The 20,931-nt window shown below is 37.1% G+C and overlaps 1 protein-coding gene across 2 annotated transcripts in view; it reads left to right on the top strand.

Annotated features, from left to right (window-relative positions):
- NT5C2 (5'-nucleotidase, cytosolic II) overlaps positions 1–20,931 on the top strand; it is a 325,894-nt gene that overhangs the window by 48,138 nt on the left and 256,825 nt on the right. The window contains exon 1 of one of the 2 annotated variants that reach the window (XM_053692453.1): positions 20,474–20,585. The exons of the other annotated variant lie outside the window; for it this stretch is intronic. Within the exon in view, the coding sequence (XP_053548428.1) occupies positions 20,565–20,585 (21 nt within the window). The 5' untranslated portion in view covers positions 20,474–20,564. Of the gene's footprint in view, positions 1–20,473; positions 20,586–20,931 lie in introns of those variants that run through there. 2 annotated transcript variants of the gene reach the window in all.

The raw sequence follows: 20,931 nt of genomic DNA on the forward strand, positions 1-20,931 counted from the left end.
ACCTAGGTAGGCTCATGAGCAGCAATGCGTCATGGGAAGCTAACTGGTAATTAGTGGTTACACATATATGTTTCTTGTCATTGGCTGATCAGATGTTTTCAGCTAGGTCTCAGTAATTAGATGTATTAAACTATTCAAAGAAGAAGTTAAAACAAGTTATGACAATTAAATGTTCAGAATCCAATGACTGCAACCAAAAAGGAAAGGAATACTTATTAAATATAAACATTTACATTATAATTCTTTATAAGATAGGCATGCAGTATTAAAAAAGGGTCTTCAAAGGGATTATGTATTTATTTTCTTAACATTAAAGGGATAGTCTAGTCAAAAATAAACGTCCATGATTCAGACAGAGCATGCAATTTTAAGCAACTTTCTAATTTACTTCTATTATCAATTTTTCTTTGTTCTCTTGGTATCTTTATTTAAAAAAGCTGGAAAGTAAGTCTAGGAGCCAGCCATTTTTGGTTCAGCACCTGGATAGCGCTTGCTGATTGGATGGCTACATTTAGACACTAATCAGCAAGCGCTATCCAGATGCTGAACCAAAAATGGGCTGGCTTCTAAGCTTATATTCCAGCCTTTTAAAATAAAGATATCAAGAGAACGAAGAAAAATTAATAGGAATAAATTAGAAAATTGCTTAAAATTGCATACTCTATCTGAATCATAAAAGTTTAATTTTGACTATACTATCCCTTTAAAGGGACAGTAAAGTAAAATCTAGCTGGTGATTATGGCTGCATGTATATGCCTTTTGTCATTGGCTCCCCAGATGTGTTCAGCTATATCCCATTAGTGCATTGGTGCTTATGAAACTACGTAGATTTACTCTTCAACAAAGTATACCAAGATAACAAAGCAAATTTGATAATACAAGAACATTGTAACGTTGTTAAAAATGTCATGCTCTATCTGAATCATCAAAGTTTAGTTTTGACTTTTATGTCCCTTTTTAAAGGGACATGAAACACACATCTTTTTCTTTCATGACTCGGCATACAATTTGGATCAACTTTGTTCTCTTACGTTGTATCCTTTGTTGAAAAACATACCTAGGTAGGCTCATGATCTGGGTGCTAGCTGCTGATTGGTGGCTGCACTTATGTGTCTTGTTATTGGCTCGCTCCCAGCACTGCATTGCAGCTCCTTCAGTATAGGATATCAAGAGATTGAAGCAAAATTGATAATTGAAGTAAAATGGAGTTTTGAAAGAAAAGAAAGTTTTTAAAGCTTGATATTCTTTAGTCCGTACACTCTGATCCAAAGTATGTAACTGAGATACCCTAATTAGAATTGGCAGTGATAAAGAACACATCAATCACTGAAACGATCTTTACTACCAGTATATATTTTATTTTCTGGGATTTTGTGCTACGATTTACATTGCTAAACTAATTTTATTCATTTTTACAAAATAACTGATTTTTGTTTGTTTGTCCTAAATGTCACTGTGCAAATATTTTAACTATTGCTTAATTTGTTTTGTCTAAATACATATTCATTGGCGTTTCATACTTGTTCTGATCAAAGGGCAGCCACACCTATTATAAAAAAAGCCATCTGCTTAGGTTGTTATTTATATGTTGTATGATTTGCTTCTGTTTCTTATCACATAAAGATATTGTTTCTTATCTGGCGGAATTATACAGTAATGGAAAAAAAATCCATATTAATATTTCTCCAACATTGGTGTGTCCGGTCCACGGCTTCATCCTTACTTGTGGGATATTCTCTTCCCCTACAGGAAATGGCAAAGAGAGCACACAGCAAGAGCTGTCCATATAGCCCCCCCTCTGGCTCCGCCCCCCCAGTCATTCTCTTTGCCGCTCTGAACAAGTAGCATCTCCACGGGGATGGTAAAGAGTATGTGGTGTTAGTTGTAGTTTTATTTCTTCTATCAAGAGTTTGTTATTTTAAAATAGTGCCGGTTTGTACTATTTACTCTATAACAGAAAGTGATGAAGAGTTCTGTTAAAAGAGGAGTATGATTTTAGCAACAGTAACTAAAACCCATTGCTGTTCCCACGCAGGACTGTTGAGCCCAGAGAACTTCAGTTGGGGGGAACAGTTTGCAGACTTTTCTGCTCCAGGTATGACTAGTCTCTTTTCTAACAAGACATAGTAATGCTAGAAGACTGTCATTTCCCTTTTGGGATCGGTAAGCCATTTTCTTAGACTCATAACAGAATAAAGGCTTATAAATGGGCTATATACTGGTTGACACTATTGTGGGCTAAATCGATTGATTTATATAATATTTATATGATTTTTGGAGTGTTTTGAGACTTGGAAACACTTTTGGGAACGTTTTATTATGCCTGGCAGTTTGTTAGACACCTAATCTAGTCAGGAAGGCCCCTTCACTCTGGTATGCAGAGGGAGCAAGCCTCATTTTCGCGCCTTAATTGCGCAGTTACTTCTGGAAGCAGTGCATGCAGCTTCATGTGAGAGGGTCCTGTGGCCACAAAAATGATTCTAAGAGGCTTATTTCTGTGGTGAATAACCCCCAAGGAAGGTAAAGCCGCAGCAAAAGGCTGTGGCAGGGACTGTAGTGGGTTTAAACTGCTAAATTGAACAATTAGCTCCGGTTTGCTCATTTAAGGGGTTAAAGACTTGAAATTTGGTGTGCAATACTTTCAAAGCATTAAGACACTAGGGTGCAAATTTCGTAAAGATCGGATAATTCCTTCATAGTTTTTCAAACATTCAGAAATAAAGTGTACTCTGTTTATTATTTAAAGAGACAGTAACGGTTTTGTTTAAAAACGTTTTTTTTGCATTAATAGCCTGACTAAGTCTGTCTAACATGTCTGTACCTTCAGATAGATTATGTTCTGTGTGTATGGAGGCCAAGGTGATTCCCCCTTTAAATGTATGTGAAAATTGTGCCATGGCGTCCAAACAAAGTAAGGACAGTAATGTCACATTTAATAAGGTTGCCCAAGATGATTTTTCAAATGAAGGTAGTGGGGATAGTTCATCATCCTCTCCTTCTGTGTCAACACCAGTTATGCCCGCGCAGGCGACACCTAGTACATCTAGCGCACCAATGCTGGTTACTATGCAACAATTAACTGCAGTAATGGATAATTCTATAGCAAATCTTTTATCCAAACTGCCAACACTTCCCAGAAAGCGTGATTGCTCAGTTTTGAATACAGAGGATGAGCAAGTGGGCGCTGATGATAGTTTATCTGTAATACCCTCACACCAGTCTGAATTGGCAGTGAGGGAGGGGCTGTCTGAGGGAAAAATTTCTGATTCAGGAAAAGTTTCTCAGCAGGCAGAACCTGATATTGTGACGTTTAAATTTAAGTTAGAACATCTCCGCGCCCTGCTTAAGGAGGTGCTAACTACTCTTGACGATTGCGACTCTCTGGTAATTCCAGAGAAATTGTGCAAAATGGACAAATTCCTTGAGGTCCCTGTGCACGCTGATGCCTTTCCGATATCCAAGAGGGTGGCGGACATAGTGAACAAGGAGTGGGAGAAGCCAGGTATACCTTTTGTCCCACCTCCTATATTTAAGAAAATGTTCCCCATTGTCGACCCCAAAAGGGACGCATGGCAAACAGTCCCTAAGGTTGAAGGAGCAGTTTCTACGTTGGCCAAGCGCACAACTATTCCCATTGAGGACAGTTGTGCTTTCAAAGATCCTATGGATAAAAAATTGGAAGGATTGCTTAAAAAGATATTTGTTCAGCAAGGTTTCCTTCTTCAGCCAATTTTGTGCATTATTCCTGTCACCACGGCGGCGTCTTTTTGGTTCGAGGAACTAGAAAATTCGCTCAATAAGGAGACTCCATATGAGGAAGTCATGGACAGAATTCACGCACTAAAGTTGGCTAATTCCTTTATTTTAGATGCCGCTTTGCAATTGGCGAAATTAGCGGCGAAAAATTCAGGTTTTGCAATTGTGGCGCAGAGCGCTTTGGCTAAAATCTTGGTCGGCGGATGTGTCATCCAAGACAAAATTGCTTAATATTCCTTTCAAAGGAAAGACCCTTTTTGGGCCAGAATTGAAGGAGATTATTTCAGACATCACTGTGGGAAAGGGCCATGCCCTCCCACAGGATAGGCCTTTCACGGCTAAGAGCAAATCTAATTTTCCTTCCTTTCGCAACTTCAGGAACGCACCGTCTCCTAACTCTGCAGCCTCTAGACAAGAGGGTAACGCTTCCCAGGCTAAGCCAGCATGGAAACCAATGCAAGGCTGGAACAAGGGTAAACAGGCCAAGAAGCCTGCTGCTGCTACCAAGACAGCATGAAGGGGTAGCCCCCGATCCGGGACCGGATCTAGTAGGGGGCAGACTTTCTCTCTTTGCTCAGGCTTGGGCAAGAGATGTTCAGGATCCCTGGGCGCTAGAAATAGTTTCTCAGGGTTATCTTCTAGAATTCAAGGAACTTCCTCCAAGGGGAAGGTTCCACATGTCTCGCTTATCTTCAGACCAGATAAAGAGACAGGCATTCTTACATTGCGGAGGAGATCTATTAAAGATGGGAGTGATACACCCAGTTCCAACAGTGGAACAAGGTCAGGGGTTTTACTCAAACCTGTTTGTAGTTCCCAAAAAAGAGGGAACTTTCAGACCAATTCTGGATTTAAAAATTCTAAACAAATTCCTCAAAGTTCCATCGTTCAAGATGGAAACCATTCGAACGATTTTACCAACAATCCAGGAGGGTCAATACATGTCTACCGTGGATTTAAAGGATGCGTACCTACATATTCCTATCCACAAAGATCATCATCAGTTCCTAAGGTTCGCCTTTCTGGACAAACATTACCAGTTCGTGGCTCTTCCGTTTGGTTTAGCCACTGCTCCCAGAATTTTCACAAAGGTGCTAGGGTCCCTTCTAGCGGTTCTAAGACCGAGGGGCATTGCTGTGGCACCTTACCTAGACGACATCCTAATCCAAGCGTCGTCCCTTTCCAGATCAAGGGCTCATACAGACATTGTATTAGCTTTTCTCAGGTCTCACGGGTGGAAGGTGAACATGGAAAAGAGTTCCCTGTCCCCGTCTACAAGAGTTCCCTTTCTGGGAACAATAATAGATTCTGTAGAAATGAAGATTTTTCTGACAGAGGTCAGAAAATTAAGTTCTTCAATCTATTCCTCAGCCTTCCATAGCTCAGTGCATGGAAGTAATAGGTTTAATGGTTGCAGCAATGGACGTGGTTCCTTTTGCTCGAATTCATCTAAGACCATTGCAACTGTGCATGCTCAGACAGTGGAATGGGGATTATGCAGACTTGTCTCCCCAGATTCAAGTAGACCAGTTAACCAGAGACTCACTCCGTTGGTGGTTGACTCAGGATCACCTGTCTCAGGGAATGAGTTTCCGCAGACCAGAGTGGGTCATTGTCACGACCGACGCCAGTCTATTAGGCTGGGACGCGGTCTGGGACTCCCTGAAAGCTCAGGGTCTATGGTCTCGGGAAGAGTCTCTTCTCCCGATAAATATCCTGGAACTGAGAGCGATATTCAATGCGCTCCGGGCTTGGCCTCAACTAGCGAAGGCCGGATTCATAAGATTTCAGTCGGACAACATGACGACTGTAGCTTACATCAATCATCAGGGAGGAACAAAGAGTTCCTTGGCGATGAGAGAGGTATCCAAGATCATCAAATGGGCGGAGGATCACTCCTGCCATCTATCTGCAATTCACATCCCAGGAGTAGACAACTGGGAGGCGGATTATTTGAGTCGTCAGACTTTCCATCCGGGGGAGTGGGAACTCCACCCGGAGGTCTTTGCCCAGTTAACTCAATTATGGGGCATTCCAGACATGGATCTGATGGCGTCTCGTCATAACTTCAAGGTTCCTCGCTACGGGTCCAGATCCAGGGATCCCAAGGCGACACTGGTGGATGCATTAGTGGCGCCTTGGTCGTTCAACCTAGCTTATGTGTTTCCACCGTTTCCTCTCCTTCCCAGGCTCGTAGCCAGGATCAAACAGGAGAAGGCCTCAGTGATTCTGATAGCTCCTGCGTGGCCACGCAGGACTTGGTATGCAGACCTGGTGAATATGTCATCGGCTCCACCATGGAAGCTACCTTTGAGACAGGATCTTCTAGTTCAAGGTCCATTCGAACATCCAAATCTAGTCTCTCTGCAGCTGACTGCTTGGAAATTGAACGCTTGATTTTATCTAAGCGTGGGTTTTCAGATTCAGTTATAGATACTCTGGTCCAAGCCAGAAAACCTGTGACTAGGAAAATTTACCATAAAATATGGAAAAAATATATCTGTTGGTGTGAATCCAAGGGATTCTCTTGGAGTAAAATTAAAATTCCTAAGATTCTTTCCTTTCTCCAAGAGGGTTGGATAAAGGGTTGTCAGCAAGTTCTCTAAAAGGACAGATATCTGCTTTGTCTGTTTTGTTACACAAACGCCTGGCAGCAGTGCCAGATGTACAAGCTTTTGTACAGGCCTTAGTCAGAATCAAGCCTGTTTACAGACCCATGACTCCATAGATATTAAGTTACTATCTTGGAAAGTTCTGTTTTTGGTTGCTATTTCTTCTGCTAGAAGAGTTTCTGAATTGTCTGCTTTGCAGTGTGATCCACCCTATCTGGTATTCCATGCAGATAAGGTTGTTTTGCGTACCAAACCTGGTTTTCTTCCAAAAGTGGTTTCCAACAGGAATATTAACCAGGAAATAGTTGTTCCTTCTCTGTGTCCGAATCCAGTTTCGAAGAAGGAACGTTTGTTACACAATTTATATGTGGTCCGTGCTTCAAAATTCTATTTAGATGGAACAAAGGATTTCAGACAGACTTCATCTTTGTTTGTCGTTTATTCTGGTAAGAGGAGAGGACAGAAAGCTACTGCTACCTCTCTTTCTTTTTGGCTGAAAAGCATCATCCGATTGGCTTATGAGACTACCGGACGGCAGCCTCCTGAACGAATTACAGCTCACTCTACTAGAGCTGTGGCTTCCACATGGGCCTTCAAGAACGAGGCTTCTGTTGATCAGATATGTAAGGCAGCGACTTGGTCTTCTCTGCACACTTTTGCCAAATTTTACAAATTCAGTACTTATGCTTCTTCGGAGGCTGTTTTTGGGAGAAAGGGTTTTGCAAGCCGTGGTGCCTTCTGTTTAGGTAACCTGATTTGCTCCCTCCCTTCATCCGTGTCCTAAAGCTTTGGTATTGGTTCCCACAAGTAAGGATGAAGCCGTGGACCGGACACACCAATGTTGGAGAAAACAGAATTTATGTTTACCTGATAATTTTCTTTCTCCAACGGTGTGTCCGGTCCACGGCCCGCCCTGGTTTTTAATCAGGCTTGAAAAATTTCTTTCTTTATACACTACAGTCACCACGGCACCCTATAGTTTCTCCTTTTTCTCCTAACCGTTGTTCGAATGACTGGGGGGCGGAGCCAGAGGGGGGGCTATATGGACAGCTCTTGCTGTGTGCTCTCTTTGCCATTTCCTGTAGGGGAAGATAATATCCCACAAGTAAGGATGAAGCCGTGGACCGGACACACCGTTGGAGAAAGAAATTTATCAGATAAACATAAATTCTGTTTTTTTTTTTTAGTATGTAACCAGATGAAGGACATTAGTTGAACTACATTTTGTAATTAAAGGGATTCTAAACCCAATTTTTTTCCATGATTCAGATAGAGCATGCAATTTTAAGCAACTTTCTGATTTACTCTTATTATCTATTTTTTTCTTCGTTCTCTTGGTATCTTTATTTGAAAAACCAGGAATGTAAGCTTATGAGCCAGTCTATCTTTGGTTCAGAACCTGGTTAGCGCTTGCTGATTCCTTGCTAAACACTTCCATCCATCATTAATTTCTTGAAAATCAATTAGTTTCTATGGTAACTGGACCTTACACTAAAAAAATTACATTTAAAGGGACAGTCTACACCAGAGTTGTTATTGTTTAAAAAGATAGATAATCCCTTTATTACACATTCCCCAATTTTGCATAACCAACACAGTTATATTAATAGACTTTTTACCTCTGTGCTTACCTTGTATCCAAGCCTCTGCAGACTGCTCCTATATTTCAGTTCTTTTGACAGACTTGCATTTTAGCCAATCAGTGCTGACTCCTAGGATAACTTCACGTGCGTGAGCACAACGTTATCTATATGGCACACATGAACTAACTCCATCTAGTTGTGAAAAACTGTCAAAATGCATGCAGATAAGAGGCAGCCTTCAAGGGCTAAGAAATTAGCATACCTAGCTTTAGCTTTCAACTAAGAATACCAAGAGAACAAAGCAGAATTGATTATAAAAGTAAATTGGAAAGTTGTTTAAAATTACATGCCCTATCTGAATCATAAAAGTTTATTTTATTAATATTTGTAATATTTATTGCTGTCCTAAACATAGGTCTAGTGCAGCAGATGAATATTTGTAAAACTAGTTTTTCCAAATTATAGTTCAGAAAAATTTGTCCAAAACTATTTTTACGCTGCTGCACATGTCTAACCCTAAGCATAATAATATCAATGTCAACATGCAATGGAGAAAGAGTTGCTTGCGTTACGCATGAGCTGCACATCTTTTTAAGCAAGGTTGTTCATTTGCATCAAAAGCGTGACTCAAGTGTGTGCTTATGCTTAGAAGTAAGGCAGGGGCTTGACAAATATGATTTGAAAATCTAGGAGCCAGCCCAAAAATATTTTTTGGGGGCTGTAATATGATGAGAAATTGTTTTTTCTCTCAAACTGGAGTGGGTGCCCATCCCATGTCAGTGCAAAACTCACAGCGCTGGGTACTCACCAGCTTTCAGTGACTCGGGCACTTAAAGGGACACTGAACCCAATTTTTTTTCTTTTGTGATTCAGACAGAGCATGCAATTTTAAGCAACTTTCTAATTTACTCCTATTATCATTTTTCTTCTTTGTTCTCTTGCTATATTTATTTTCAAATGAAGGCATCTAAGTTTTTTTTTTGTTCAGCACTCTGGACAGCTCTTTTTTATTGGTGGATGAATTTATCCACTAATCAGAAAGAACAACCCAGGTTGTTCACCAAAAATGGGCCGGCATCTAAACTTCTAAAATTCTTGCATTTCAAATAAAGATACCAAGAGAATGAAGAAAATTTGATAAGAGTAAATTAGAAAGTTGCTTAAAATTTCATGCTCTATCTGAATCAAGGAAGAAAAAATTTGGGTTCAGTGTCACTTTAACTCCAGGCCAGCCATAGTCAAAATTACAAAACAAAAATATTAACAGAACACATAGAAAGTCTGGCACTCTCTTGCAAGCACACAGCTAGATTCAAAGCAAAATGAAAGAGCTACATTTTAATGCTGTGCTGTGTGCTTGCAAAAGAGTCTGACATTTTACCTGGAGCAAAATCCCAGGGGTAGGGCATGCACAACCCCTTTGCGCCCCCCCCTTGCCCATACTTGATCATCTTTACATAGCTTTACCAAATTTTACCATTTTGACATGTTTGCTTCTTTTAAGGTTGCTTTTGATAGAAACGTTTTGCATTCCACATTGCCTTTTTAGTACCTCTTCTAGCTTTTACTTAAAGGGTCAGTAAACAGCCTGTTGTCTTACTATAGAATAATGTATCAGCCAAGTCTAAACATTTTAACAAATGAGCATCTTGTTTGCTGCAATTGTTTTTCAATAGCCAAACTCCAGCCACCACTTTGGCGTTATTTGGAGGAGCCAATGCACTCTTGAAACTGCAGGCAACAAGGCTAGCCACAGTCATTATGTTAGTATAACATACATTGTTTTGCAGTTATCTGTTAAAACCAATTAGAGTTAGCTATGGTAAGTCTGCAATGTGCTTCTTCAGTTCTCAGAATTAGAATTTCTTAAAGGGACTTGAAACCCCAAAATTTTCTTCCATGATTTAGGTAAAACATACAATTTTAAACAACTTTCAAGTTTACTTCTATTATCAAATTTGCTTCATTCTCTTGGTATCATTTGTTGAAGGAGCAGCAATGCACTACTTGTTTCTAAATGAACACATGGGTGAGCCAATGACAGTCGGTGTGTGTATGTATGTGTGTGTATATATATATATATATATATATATATATATATATATATATATATATATATATATGCAGCCACCAATCAGCAGCTAGAACCTAGGTTCTTTGATACTCCTGAGCTTTCCGAGATAAACCTTTCAGCAAAGAATAACAAGAGAAGGAAGTTAATTAAATGATAGAAGTAAATTGGAAAGTTGTTTAAAATAGTATGTTATGTCTAATTATGACTTTACTGTCCCTTTAATACAGATATTCTGAGCTGCACTTCTGTTCTATTATGTCAGAAGTATCCGAAACCGTGTGTAACTTTGTTTGCAAAACCAATAACGAGCATAAGCATGTCTGTTGTGTAAATGCTGCTATTTCATATGTGTGGAAGAAATTATTTGAGTACGGTTTCCCTTTTACGGTAATATGGAATCACTTGATTTCTATTTACCAGCTATTTAGCAACACAGCCATCTAAGTAAAGATACAAAATGCCCAAGGTATGGGAACAGCAACTGCATTTTATTTTTAGTTGTCATCAGAAGAATGTTTGCATCACTATAATTTATCAACACCAGCAGCCAAAATAGAGGTCAGCACAGTGCTTGACAATGTTTAAAGGGAAAGTCTACTCCAGAATTGTTATTGTTTAAAAATATAGATACTACATTTACTGCCCATTCCCCAGTTTTGCATAACCAACACTGTTATATTAATACACTTTTTACCTCTGTGATTACCTTATTATTTAAGCCTCCGTAGACTGCCCTCTTATTTCAGTTCTTTTGACAGACTTGCACTTTAGCCAATCAGAGCACAATTGTATCTATATGGCACACATCAACTAGTGCTGTCTAGCTGTAAAAAAAAACCTGTCAAAATGCACTGAGATAAGAGTCAGCCTCCAAGGGCTTAGAAATTAGCATATGAGCCTAGGTTTAGCTCTCAACAAAGAATACCAAGAGAGCAAAGCAAATTTGCTGATAAAAATAAATTGGAAAGTAGTTTATAATTGCATGCCCTATCTGAATCATGAAAGTTTAATTTGATTAGACTGTCCCTCTAACTGGTGATTTGCTGTTAGGTATAAATAAATGTAAACAATTGCAACGACCAAGACTTTATATTTGAATTGTTCAAATTTTATTTTGTACATATAAATAATAAATCAGCAATAAAAAACTGTCAATACTATAATAATAACTAGTATTTATATAGCACCTTTCTCCCAGTGGGACTCAAATCGCTTTTTCAGCGCTTGCTCTCGGAATTAACCAAATCAGCAGCTGAATAGTAATAGTTGTTATTATTACCCATTTTAATGGTACTCATTTTATCGACCTCAGAAGGATGAAGGGCTGAGTCGGCTGCAAGTCTGTGTGTTTAATTAATGCAAAGGATTAAAATTCCACTTGGGAGCTACAGACAAGTGCTTGCCCTGAGCAGACATGGACGGTGAGCCAATCATCAGCAGCAGATGCACAGAATCCCCCAATCACTGGTTTGTTTTTGCTCAGGACTAGCATTTGGCTGTGGCTCATGACTTTTAACTTTTTGCACATAGACTTGCAGGGCCTAATAAAAAAGAGCATGTCAATTTCGCACAACAATGTCCCTTTAACTGTACATTAGGTAAGCAATACGTTTAAAGAGACCTTAAAGTCAAATTAAACTTTCATGATTCAGAGTGTGCAATAATAGAAATAAAAAAATTCCAGTTTACTTCTATAATAACATTTGGTTTGTTCCTTGGCAAGGGTGGATAAAAAACAATATTTTAAAAAAACTTTTTTTTGTTTAAATAGGATTTTGTTTTAAATAAAAAATCTATCTAATGATAGTTTATATTTAAGATGCATTATAATCTAAATGTTATTCATCCTGACATATAGATTTATTTTTAATTATATAGCAAGATGCTGTATATTCACTGCTGTAATTTTGTATTTTTTTGGTAAATAAATTCCATGAATCTATTCACAATGCTATACTGTCCCAGAGGTTTTTGGCAGATTATTTTGGGCAGTTGTTCTGTCTCGAAGATAATATCAGATATTATTGGTTTTGCAGTTCTCAAAACTGTGAATTTGTGTCTGCAGAAGTAACATGGCCCTTCTTCAAAGCAAAATGTTATAAAATAAGCATACAGAGTTGAGAAATAAACCTTAAAGGTCATAATAACGACCATAATAACGAAAGAAAACATTTGGGTTTCAGATATAGCACACAAATTTCAGATTTACTTATATTATTAAATTAGCTTTATTCACTTGGTATCCTTGTTTAAAAGAGAGCAATGCTCTACTGGGACCTAGCTGAACACGTGTGAGACAGTGATAAGCAGCTAGCTCGCAGTAGTGCATTGCTTCTGAGCCTACCTATGTATGCTTTTCAACAATGGATACCAAAAGAACAAAGCAAATTAGATAAGAGACGTAAATTTAAAATTTGCACGTTCTTTCTGAATCATGAAAGTTTTTAATTTTGACTTTACTGTCCCTTTAATGCCATTGCTCCCATACAAATCTATATACACAGAATCAACCCAAACTAAGTTCCAAGAAACTCCCTGAATAGAAGATTGTTTGGGGTGGAATAGATCTGCACAAGGACCTAAGTGTGAGGAGGAAGGGGCAGACATAAAAAATGAAATATAATGTTGTTATTATTAAGGTAATGTTTATTTTTCTCCTTCCAATAAAGTACAGCTGAAAAGTTGATCAAATATGAATGATTAACCCATTAAACTGGAGATAGTTCACCTCTCAATAATTTCAATGATCTATCTATGTATATCTAATGATATATAACCAAATCAGTAATGTTCTGATATAACCGGAAACATAATCTGAAAAGTTATTATTCTAAAAATGAAATTAATTTAAATTGGCCTTACTGACTAGTGATTTAAATTGTGATTTAATCAAATGCACCCTTTTCCTTTGTATCCTTTGTTAAAGAGTAGGCTTAGAAGTTAGCTGAACATTTCATATACCAATCGCCAGCTAGCTCCCACTAATGCACCGTTGCTCCTGAGGTTTCTCTCCAACAAAGAATACAAAGAGAACAAAGCATATTTGGTAACAGAAGTAAATTGGAAAGTTGTTTCAAATGGCATCCTCTATCTGAATCGAGGAAGTTTGATTTTTAAGTTACTGTCCCTTTAAAGTGATGGTAAATTTTATCAGTTTAGGTACACAAACTAGTTTGCCTGTCACTTTGTAAGCTAAGTGGCTAAGTTTTCAAAGCTTGTAAATTATTGACATAATAAATCGCAATGTTTAAAACTTTTTCCCTTACCACTCCTCGCTCCTCCCATCTGACACTTCCTGCTCCGATATCTACTTACACTACAGAGTGGTCCCACCCGCTCCTACGTCACAGCTATCCGCTCGCTCCCGAGAAAAATGTTTTTGCGCATGCTTGGAAATAATATAAGTTTTACAATTACTTACTTATAATGCGATACTTATAATGGCCAGTATCAAAAGTAAAGTGAAGAGCTTGTCGGTATCTTTTACAAGATGCAGATGAAATAGTAAGGGATTCCTACCTGTAATTAGCACGCATGCGTTACACAGGCACGCGCGCCATTTACAATGCGAATAAATGAATGAGAAATGAAATAGCGCATGCGCAGTTGCTTGAAGGGGCGGATGACGTGGAGTGACGGCCGCCTAACGGCCTAAATTTCAATTGGTTTAGTCAAAAACGTGATCGAAAGGTAGGAAAAAAAATATATAACTGGTTGAGTATATGAGGTTTAGAAATTGCCTTTATAAAGGTTATAACTTGATTGAAACCCACATTTATTAAAAACGATAAATGAAACATATTGATTTTTATCAATTAATGCAATACTTGATAGCCATTAACGGAACTTTACCACCACTTTAATGGAAAACAGTTGAAAATCATGTAACTGTGAGATGGTTAATCTATAAAGAATTTACAAGTATGGAAAGAATGTTTTAAGTGATCTTTGTATACAAAGAGATTAATAGCTTTAGCAACCGATTAGTGTTTCCATGTTCCCTTCATTTTTATCACTGCTGATTAAAAATGGGAGTCATTAGCAGAATATAATAACATTTTATTATGGTTCCATTTCTATTACTATTCACACTTTTTGAAGCTTTATTTGGTCACAGTTTAAAGTTTAGTATATGTGAATCTCATGTCTGATGTTACGCATAAGATAGCAGCATAATATAGTACATACATTTAATCTTTATTATTTGTCACTGTAAAAATAGAGGATAAGAATTACATGGCTCCCAGGGCCACTCAGTGCAGTAGGAGTGCATAATAAAACAATGTAATAGCACTTACTCTGAATTTCAAAAAAGCAGTAGATTTTTTTTTTTCCTGGCAAATATTTATTTTTTCTCTCATTTTCCAGCCCCCTCTATCATCTGACAGACATCAGCCAGTCACAGACAAGTATACATATACCCTGTGAGCTTGTGCACATTCCCAGTACGATTTTGTTCCCAGAAAGTGTGCATATATAAAACGACTGTGCAAAATGTCATAATGGAATTACATTGGAAAGTGTCTTAAAACTGCATGCTCTTTCTGAATCCTAAAAATGTATTTTGACTTGAGTGCCCCTTTTAAAGTTAGGAGTATACCTTTGTCCTTTATGCCTAATGTTGCCAATGCTTTGAAACAATAATCATGATTAACGCCAATAGCTGTCATTCACCTGTGATGAGGGGAAATCTTAAGGTGAAGGTCAGGGGAACTGAAAAACATTTTTTTAAAAATTTCAGTAAGAAGCACTGCTTATTGTATTAGAAAACGATTTGCTTTAGAAAAAATATGACAAAAAAATTAAAACACACACACAAAAAAACACCTAGGCTTTTATGCACCGATACTGATCTAAAAATCTAGTATAAAACATTTTAAAAATGACTTAGAAGCTCCACGTTTAGCACTGTTGATGAAGTTAGGCTGGGACACCCAGTGAAAGGGGCTGGGAAACCAAGAAGAGCAGATACTCCCCCTCCCCCCTTCCCTGCCAGCAGTAATTTGTAAACAAGCATATACATCTGATACTTTGGGGCTTGGTTAGGAGTCTTAAAAAAATACACTGTTACAAAAACACTTCCAGATGGGCTATATAAATGGATCATCTACAAAACCTGCAAAGAAAAATCTAGTGTACAATCTCCCTTTAAGGAAGCTGAGTGTTGGTTTTGGAATTCAAATCCTTCGATCTAAGTTCACTTAAAGGGACATGAAACTCAATTTTTTTCTTTCATGATTTAGACAGAGCATACAATTATAAACAACTTTCTAATTTGCTTCTATTCTCTATTTTGCTTCATTCTCTTGATATTCTTTGCTGAAAAGCATATCTAGATATGCTTAGTAGCTGCTGATTGGTAACTGCACATAGATGCCTCCTCTGATTGGTTCACCGTGTTCATCACTTTTTCTTCATTAAAGTATATCTAAAGAATGAAGCAAATTAGGTAATAGAAGTAAATTGGAATGTTGTTTAAAATTATATTCTCTACCTTAATCATGAAAGAAAATGTTTGGGTATAGTGTCCCTTTAAACCTTTAAAACCAAGAAGTCACACTGTTTGAAAGACAATTGCCTGCTCTTTCAAATGGTGTTTGTCTTGGGGTTAAAGTGTAAGCACATTAAAAAAACAACTTATTTTTAATATATACATATACACACATATACCCTTAAACCAGGTTATCAAAAATTAATATATAGAGACCCCCAAGACCCCTTGTTTTAAAGCTCAGAAGCTTCTCTTTAAAATAAAGCCTCTAAATAAGTTTAATAGCCAGCATGAATAAACGTACATTCATTTGCATATAGGTTTTTGGGAGCCCCTATGTGCAGATCAAAGTTACATAACTGTACAGAACTGCCCTTATTTATATGAGGATAATGCCTTCTTTTTGCTATGGAGTTTATGGGAAAGAAAACACATACAATATTGTTTGTAACCTTGTTTATTAACATTTTAATTAAAAATGCATTTTATCACACTTTTTGTTGCAGGTTTCTTACATATAATGATATATACATACAATAATACAATTTGAATCTGTTGGGTCCCCTAAAAATAATAATATATATATATAAAACATAGCTTACAACAGTTTCTAAAGGTGAGCAGCATCTAAAAAACTGCAAAACAGCTTAGTACAGCAGTTAAGCGGTTAAGTCAAAGGGGGGGGGGAAAAACAATATCCCCTGTAATTAGAAAGGTTGGGAATCCCTGGTCTTCTGTCTAATGAACACCCTGCTATGCTAAGTATGAGTAAAGGATTTGACTGCTAGTGACATTGACACCATCACATCTAATGCTTTTATCTGTCAAATGGCTTAAGGCTTAGGACATTTAATACCAGTGGAAAGAAAAGTTGTAGCACTTGTGGTTTTATGTAGCAACAAGATAAAACGGCAAACTGGAAATACTGAAGTTCACTTTCTCCTGCAGCAAATCATATTGCAGATCATGAAGAGTTGCCTCTGCAAACATTGACATACGTTGGTGGTTTCCTCTTTTTAAAGCTTGTATTGAACATAAACAGTGAATTCTCATCACATTTGTCTGTATCTTTATTACACCCTTTGTAAAAAAAAAAAAATATATTGCTAACCTTAGGATTAGCTCACTAGTGAACTTCTTTTGCTGTAGACACAAGCTTAACCCCTTCGTTAAAGGGACATGAAACCCAAATTTTTTAGTTCAGGTTTAGAAAAAGCGTGTAATTTTAAACAACTTTCTAATTTACTTCTATTATCTAATTTGCTTCATTCTCTTGATATACTTTGCTAAAAAGCATATCTCGATAGGCTCAGTAGCTGCTGATTGGTTGCTGCACATAGATACCTCATGTGATTGGCTAACCCATATGCATTGCTATTTCTTCAACAAAGGATATCTAAAGAATGAAGCAAATTAGATAATAGAAGGAAGTTGGAAAATAGTATTCTCTACTTGAATCATGAAATAACATTTTTGGGTTTAGTGTCCCTTTAAAGGATCACTAAAGTCAAAATTTGTCAAAAAAAAAAATCTGCTGCTCATAGTTGCTATTGTGCATTTGTTGATTATGCACTTCTGTACTTAATGGTCCTTTAAATGTATAACTGCTTAAAGTGCCATAAAACATTGAGTTATGTGCATATTATAAAAGGGTTAACTGAGTTAAAACAGTGTGTGAAAAAAAGTGTAAAAAAAAAGCTTATAAGTAATTTAATAAAATTTGCAAAATTACTTACACTTTAGTGTTGCCCAGTGTAGCCTTCTCTACCTCCCTTATCAGTGTCCTACCCTGAGGTATCATGTGACAAAATGTGCATGTGAGGATAATTACTTATGCAAGTAAGGGAGGTTGAGGAGGGACAGCAGGTACTGCTATTATTTGTTGCCAAGAGGCTTGCTTGTTTCCATGGGGATAATGTCACATGCTTTGTGAAAGCTTCAGCATTATACTGTGCACTGCTTTAGTCAGGTGTCATGTGACTATGCCCCATACCGTGCATGTACACAAGTGCATTCTGCCATAGCTATGGCCTGGATAGCACCTTCCATATATGGAAATGCCCAGGGGGAAGCTTGCTGCAACAAAACTATGCCTGAATTAAAGGGGTTAATAAGGGTTAAAAAAGAACCGTTTTGCAGGTAAACTTTAGCGGCATTATATATTTAGAAACTTATGTTAGTTCATATGGTTTTATGTCCCTTTTAATAGGACGTGAAAGTCAAAATTAAACTTTCATGGTTTAGATCAGTGATGGCCAATTTCCTAACACATGGGGGCCACAGATCAATATTTTAAAAGGACTTTAAAGTGATGGTAAATTCTAGCGTTTCAAAAACACTAGGATTTACCATCACTAAAAATAAAGGTGACCTTGATTCATCAGTTTAAAAAAACCTAACGCAAGCCTAAGAGTCTTCGGCCGCCCACGGCACAGCTCAGTTTTTTCAATGAGGTGACGTTTCCACCTCTTAGCCAATAGCCGTGCTTGCCCTTCGGCATTATTTAAACTGGAGGTTGCCTTTATTTTTAGTGATGGTAAATCTTAATGTTTTTTGAAAGCTAGAATTTACCATCACTATAAGGGCCGCCCATACATTTATATATTATATAAATATATTTCGTACAAATGACTGGTGAGTGACACAGATCCAGTTTTAGGTAAGAAATAGTTATCCTCAGCTGTTCTTTCATCCAGGGGGAATTTTTCAGTTGTGATCACCCTATGCACACATTTTTAGTCTCCCTTTTTCCTGGGGCCACAAACACTATGGCACGCATTGTTCGACTTTTTCCCTGGGGCCACAAAAACTATTGCAGTGGGCTTTTCCTGATGTACATAGAGCATGCAGTTTACTTTTGTTATTCATTTGAATGTGTTCTCTAGTATACTAGGTAGTGCCAGGAGCAGCAATGCACTACTGGGAGCTAGCTGGTAACTGGTGGCTACACTAATGGTTCTTGTCATTGGTTTACCAGATGTGTTCATCTATATCCCAGTAGTGCTTTGCAGCTGTGGAGCTGACTTTAGCAATGTATGTAGATACAATGTATACACATAGTTACATCCAAGCAGTAGTGCAATAATCAAATGTTCTGTGAGTTATCTAAAAGGTGTCTCAGATGCATCCTCTCCTAAACAGAAAAGGGTTTATTCCAATCCATTAGCAGTCATGTGACATGCAGCACTCTGGATTTCAAGTAAAAAGCAATTCCAGTAAATCAGGAAAAATTGGTCACAAATATGTTTGATTGGAAATAAAGGAACGTTCTAGCCAGAATTGGAATCTACTAGGATGCATTTCAGTTTTGAATAGACACATTTTTGTAATATCGATGTATTAGCAAAAATTATTCTAATAAAAGCTATATCTGTTTTCAAATGTGTATTTAAGTATGCACCGTGCACCAGCATTTTAAACACAGCACTTGCTCAGAGAGGCTAAGGTGCTTGTACCATCTGGCAATGACTCAATTTGTTTATTGCTGACAAAATACAAGCCCCACTGGTGCTCTGAGCAGCTGCAGTGTTTAATATGCTGGTTCGCTGAGAATTTCTAGCTATGCTTCACATGCACGTGCAGAGAAAAATGTTAACACTAAAACAGTGATAACTTTTGCTAGAAACCTTTTTTGCCTATACATGTACTGTATATTGCAAATAGGTTTCTATTCAAAAAAGTAATTAATCTATGTGCATTTAAATTTTGGCCAGAATGTCCCTTTAAGTGTTTCATAGTTTAAAAAGTTAAGTAGAAAGCACATATTTTAAGGGTAAAACATCTCATATGATATTGTTGTGTCAATATGAGGATACTAATGATCTTACATGGCTGTTGAATAAAAGTACCTAATGCAGCTGAATTGTAATAATTAACTTGTGCATAATAAAAAGACAATGCAATAGCACCTACTCTGAATTTCAAATAAACAGTAGATTTTTTTCTGGCAAATTTATTTTTTCTCCCATTTTGCCGGCCCCCTGTATCATGTGACAGACATCAGCCAATCACAGACTAGTATACGTATACCCTGCGAGTTTGTGCACATGCATGAGTCTGTGATTGGCTGATGACGGTTACATGCTACAGGGGGTCTGCAAATTGAAGTGCATTGTTAAAATTTCTCAGAAAAAAATCTACTGCTCATTTAAAATTCAGTGTTATTGTATTTTTTTGTATGCCCTTGTTGATTATGCAATTCTACTGCATTGAGTGGTCCTTTAAACTACATCTTAAAGGGACTCTGAACCCAAATTTTTTCTTTTGTGATTCAGATAGAGCCTGCAATTTTAAGCAACTTTCTAATGTACTCCTATTATCAAATTTTCTTCATTCTCTTGGTATCTCTATTTCAAAAGCAAGAATGTAAGTTTAGATGCCGGCCCATTTTTTGGTGAACAACCTGGCTCCTTATTTTAGATGCCTTCTTTTTCAAAAAAGATAGCAAGAAAACAAAGATAAATTGATAATAGGAGTAAATTAGAAAGTTGCTTAAAATTGCATGCTCTATCTGAATCAAGAAAGAAAAAAAATGTGGGTTCAGTGTCCCTTTAAATACACATCCTCTTTGCTTTGGGTTTGTATTGCTACTGAAATTATATTAATAATATCTGAAGCTTGCATATGGCTAATGTATTGGATAATTACTTTTTTCCTCTCTACAATAAGGATTTGTGTTTATGTATTTCAAGTTGTTTTTCAGACAGTTGCTGCTCTTATGCATTGCAATGACTAAGTAAAAGAAGCAAAATAAAATCAACCTGGCTTCCATACAGTGTTTTACCATAGCTTTGCCCTCATTAAAACCTATGTGCTTAATTTCATCATTGATATCAATGTGTTTCTATTTTAAATGCAATACCAATGTTGTTACCACAGCTTCTATTTAAAATGCGACTGCTAATGCCAATTGGTTCTATGCTGAAATGAGTCACTTGTTAGGCTTGTGCCAAGTGTAGAATTACCGGTGTCCTTTTTCTTCATAAATAACTGCTATTAAAATGCTGTTTCCTCCAAACAACACAACATTGGCAGTTGGATAGTCACGATGTTACGAAGCAGTTTTCAAGTGAGTGTTAATTACTGATGTTCAGCCTATGCAGAAGTGTGTAGGTTATGTGCCGTGGTACTCTGTTTAACTAAGTATCTGTTTATTAATGATACTTTTTTTTTTTAAATGATGATTGCTGAGTCACTATGCTACTGCTGTTAATTTAAATCTGCTCATCAATAACTGCATTGCAAGTGAGATTTTCTTTTAACCATTAATATAACATATTTTTCATGATTTGCTATATATATATATATATATATATATATATATATATATATATATATATATATATATATATATATATATATATATATATATATATATATATATATATATATATATATATACATACACAGTATCT

The sequence above is a fragment of the Bombina bombina genome, chromosome 9 (assembly GCF_027579735.1).
Source record: "Bombina bombina isolate aBomBom1 chromosome 9, aBomBom1.pri, whole genome shotgun sequence".
NCBI lineage: Eukaryota > Metazoa > Chordata > Amphibia > Anura > Bombinatoridae > Bombina > Bombina bombina.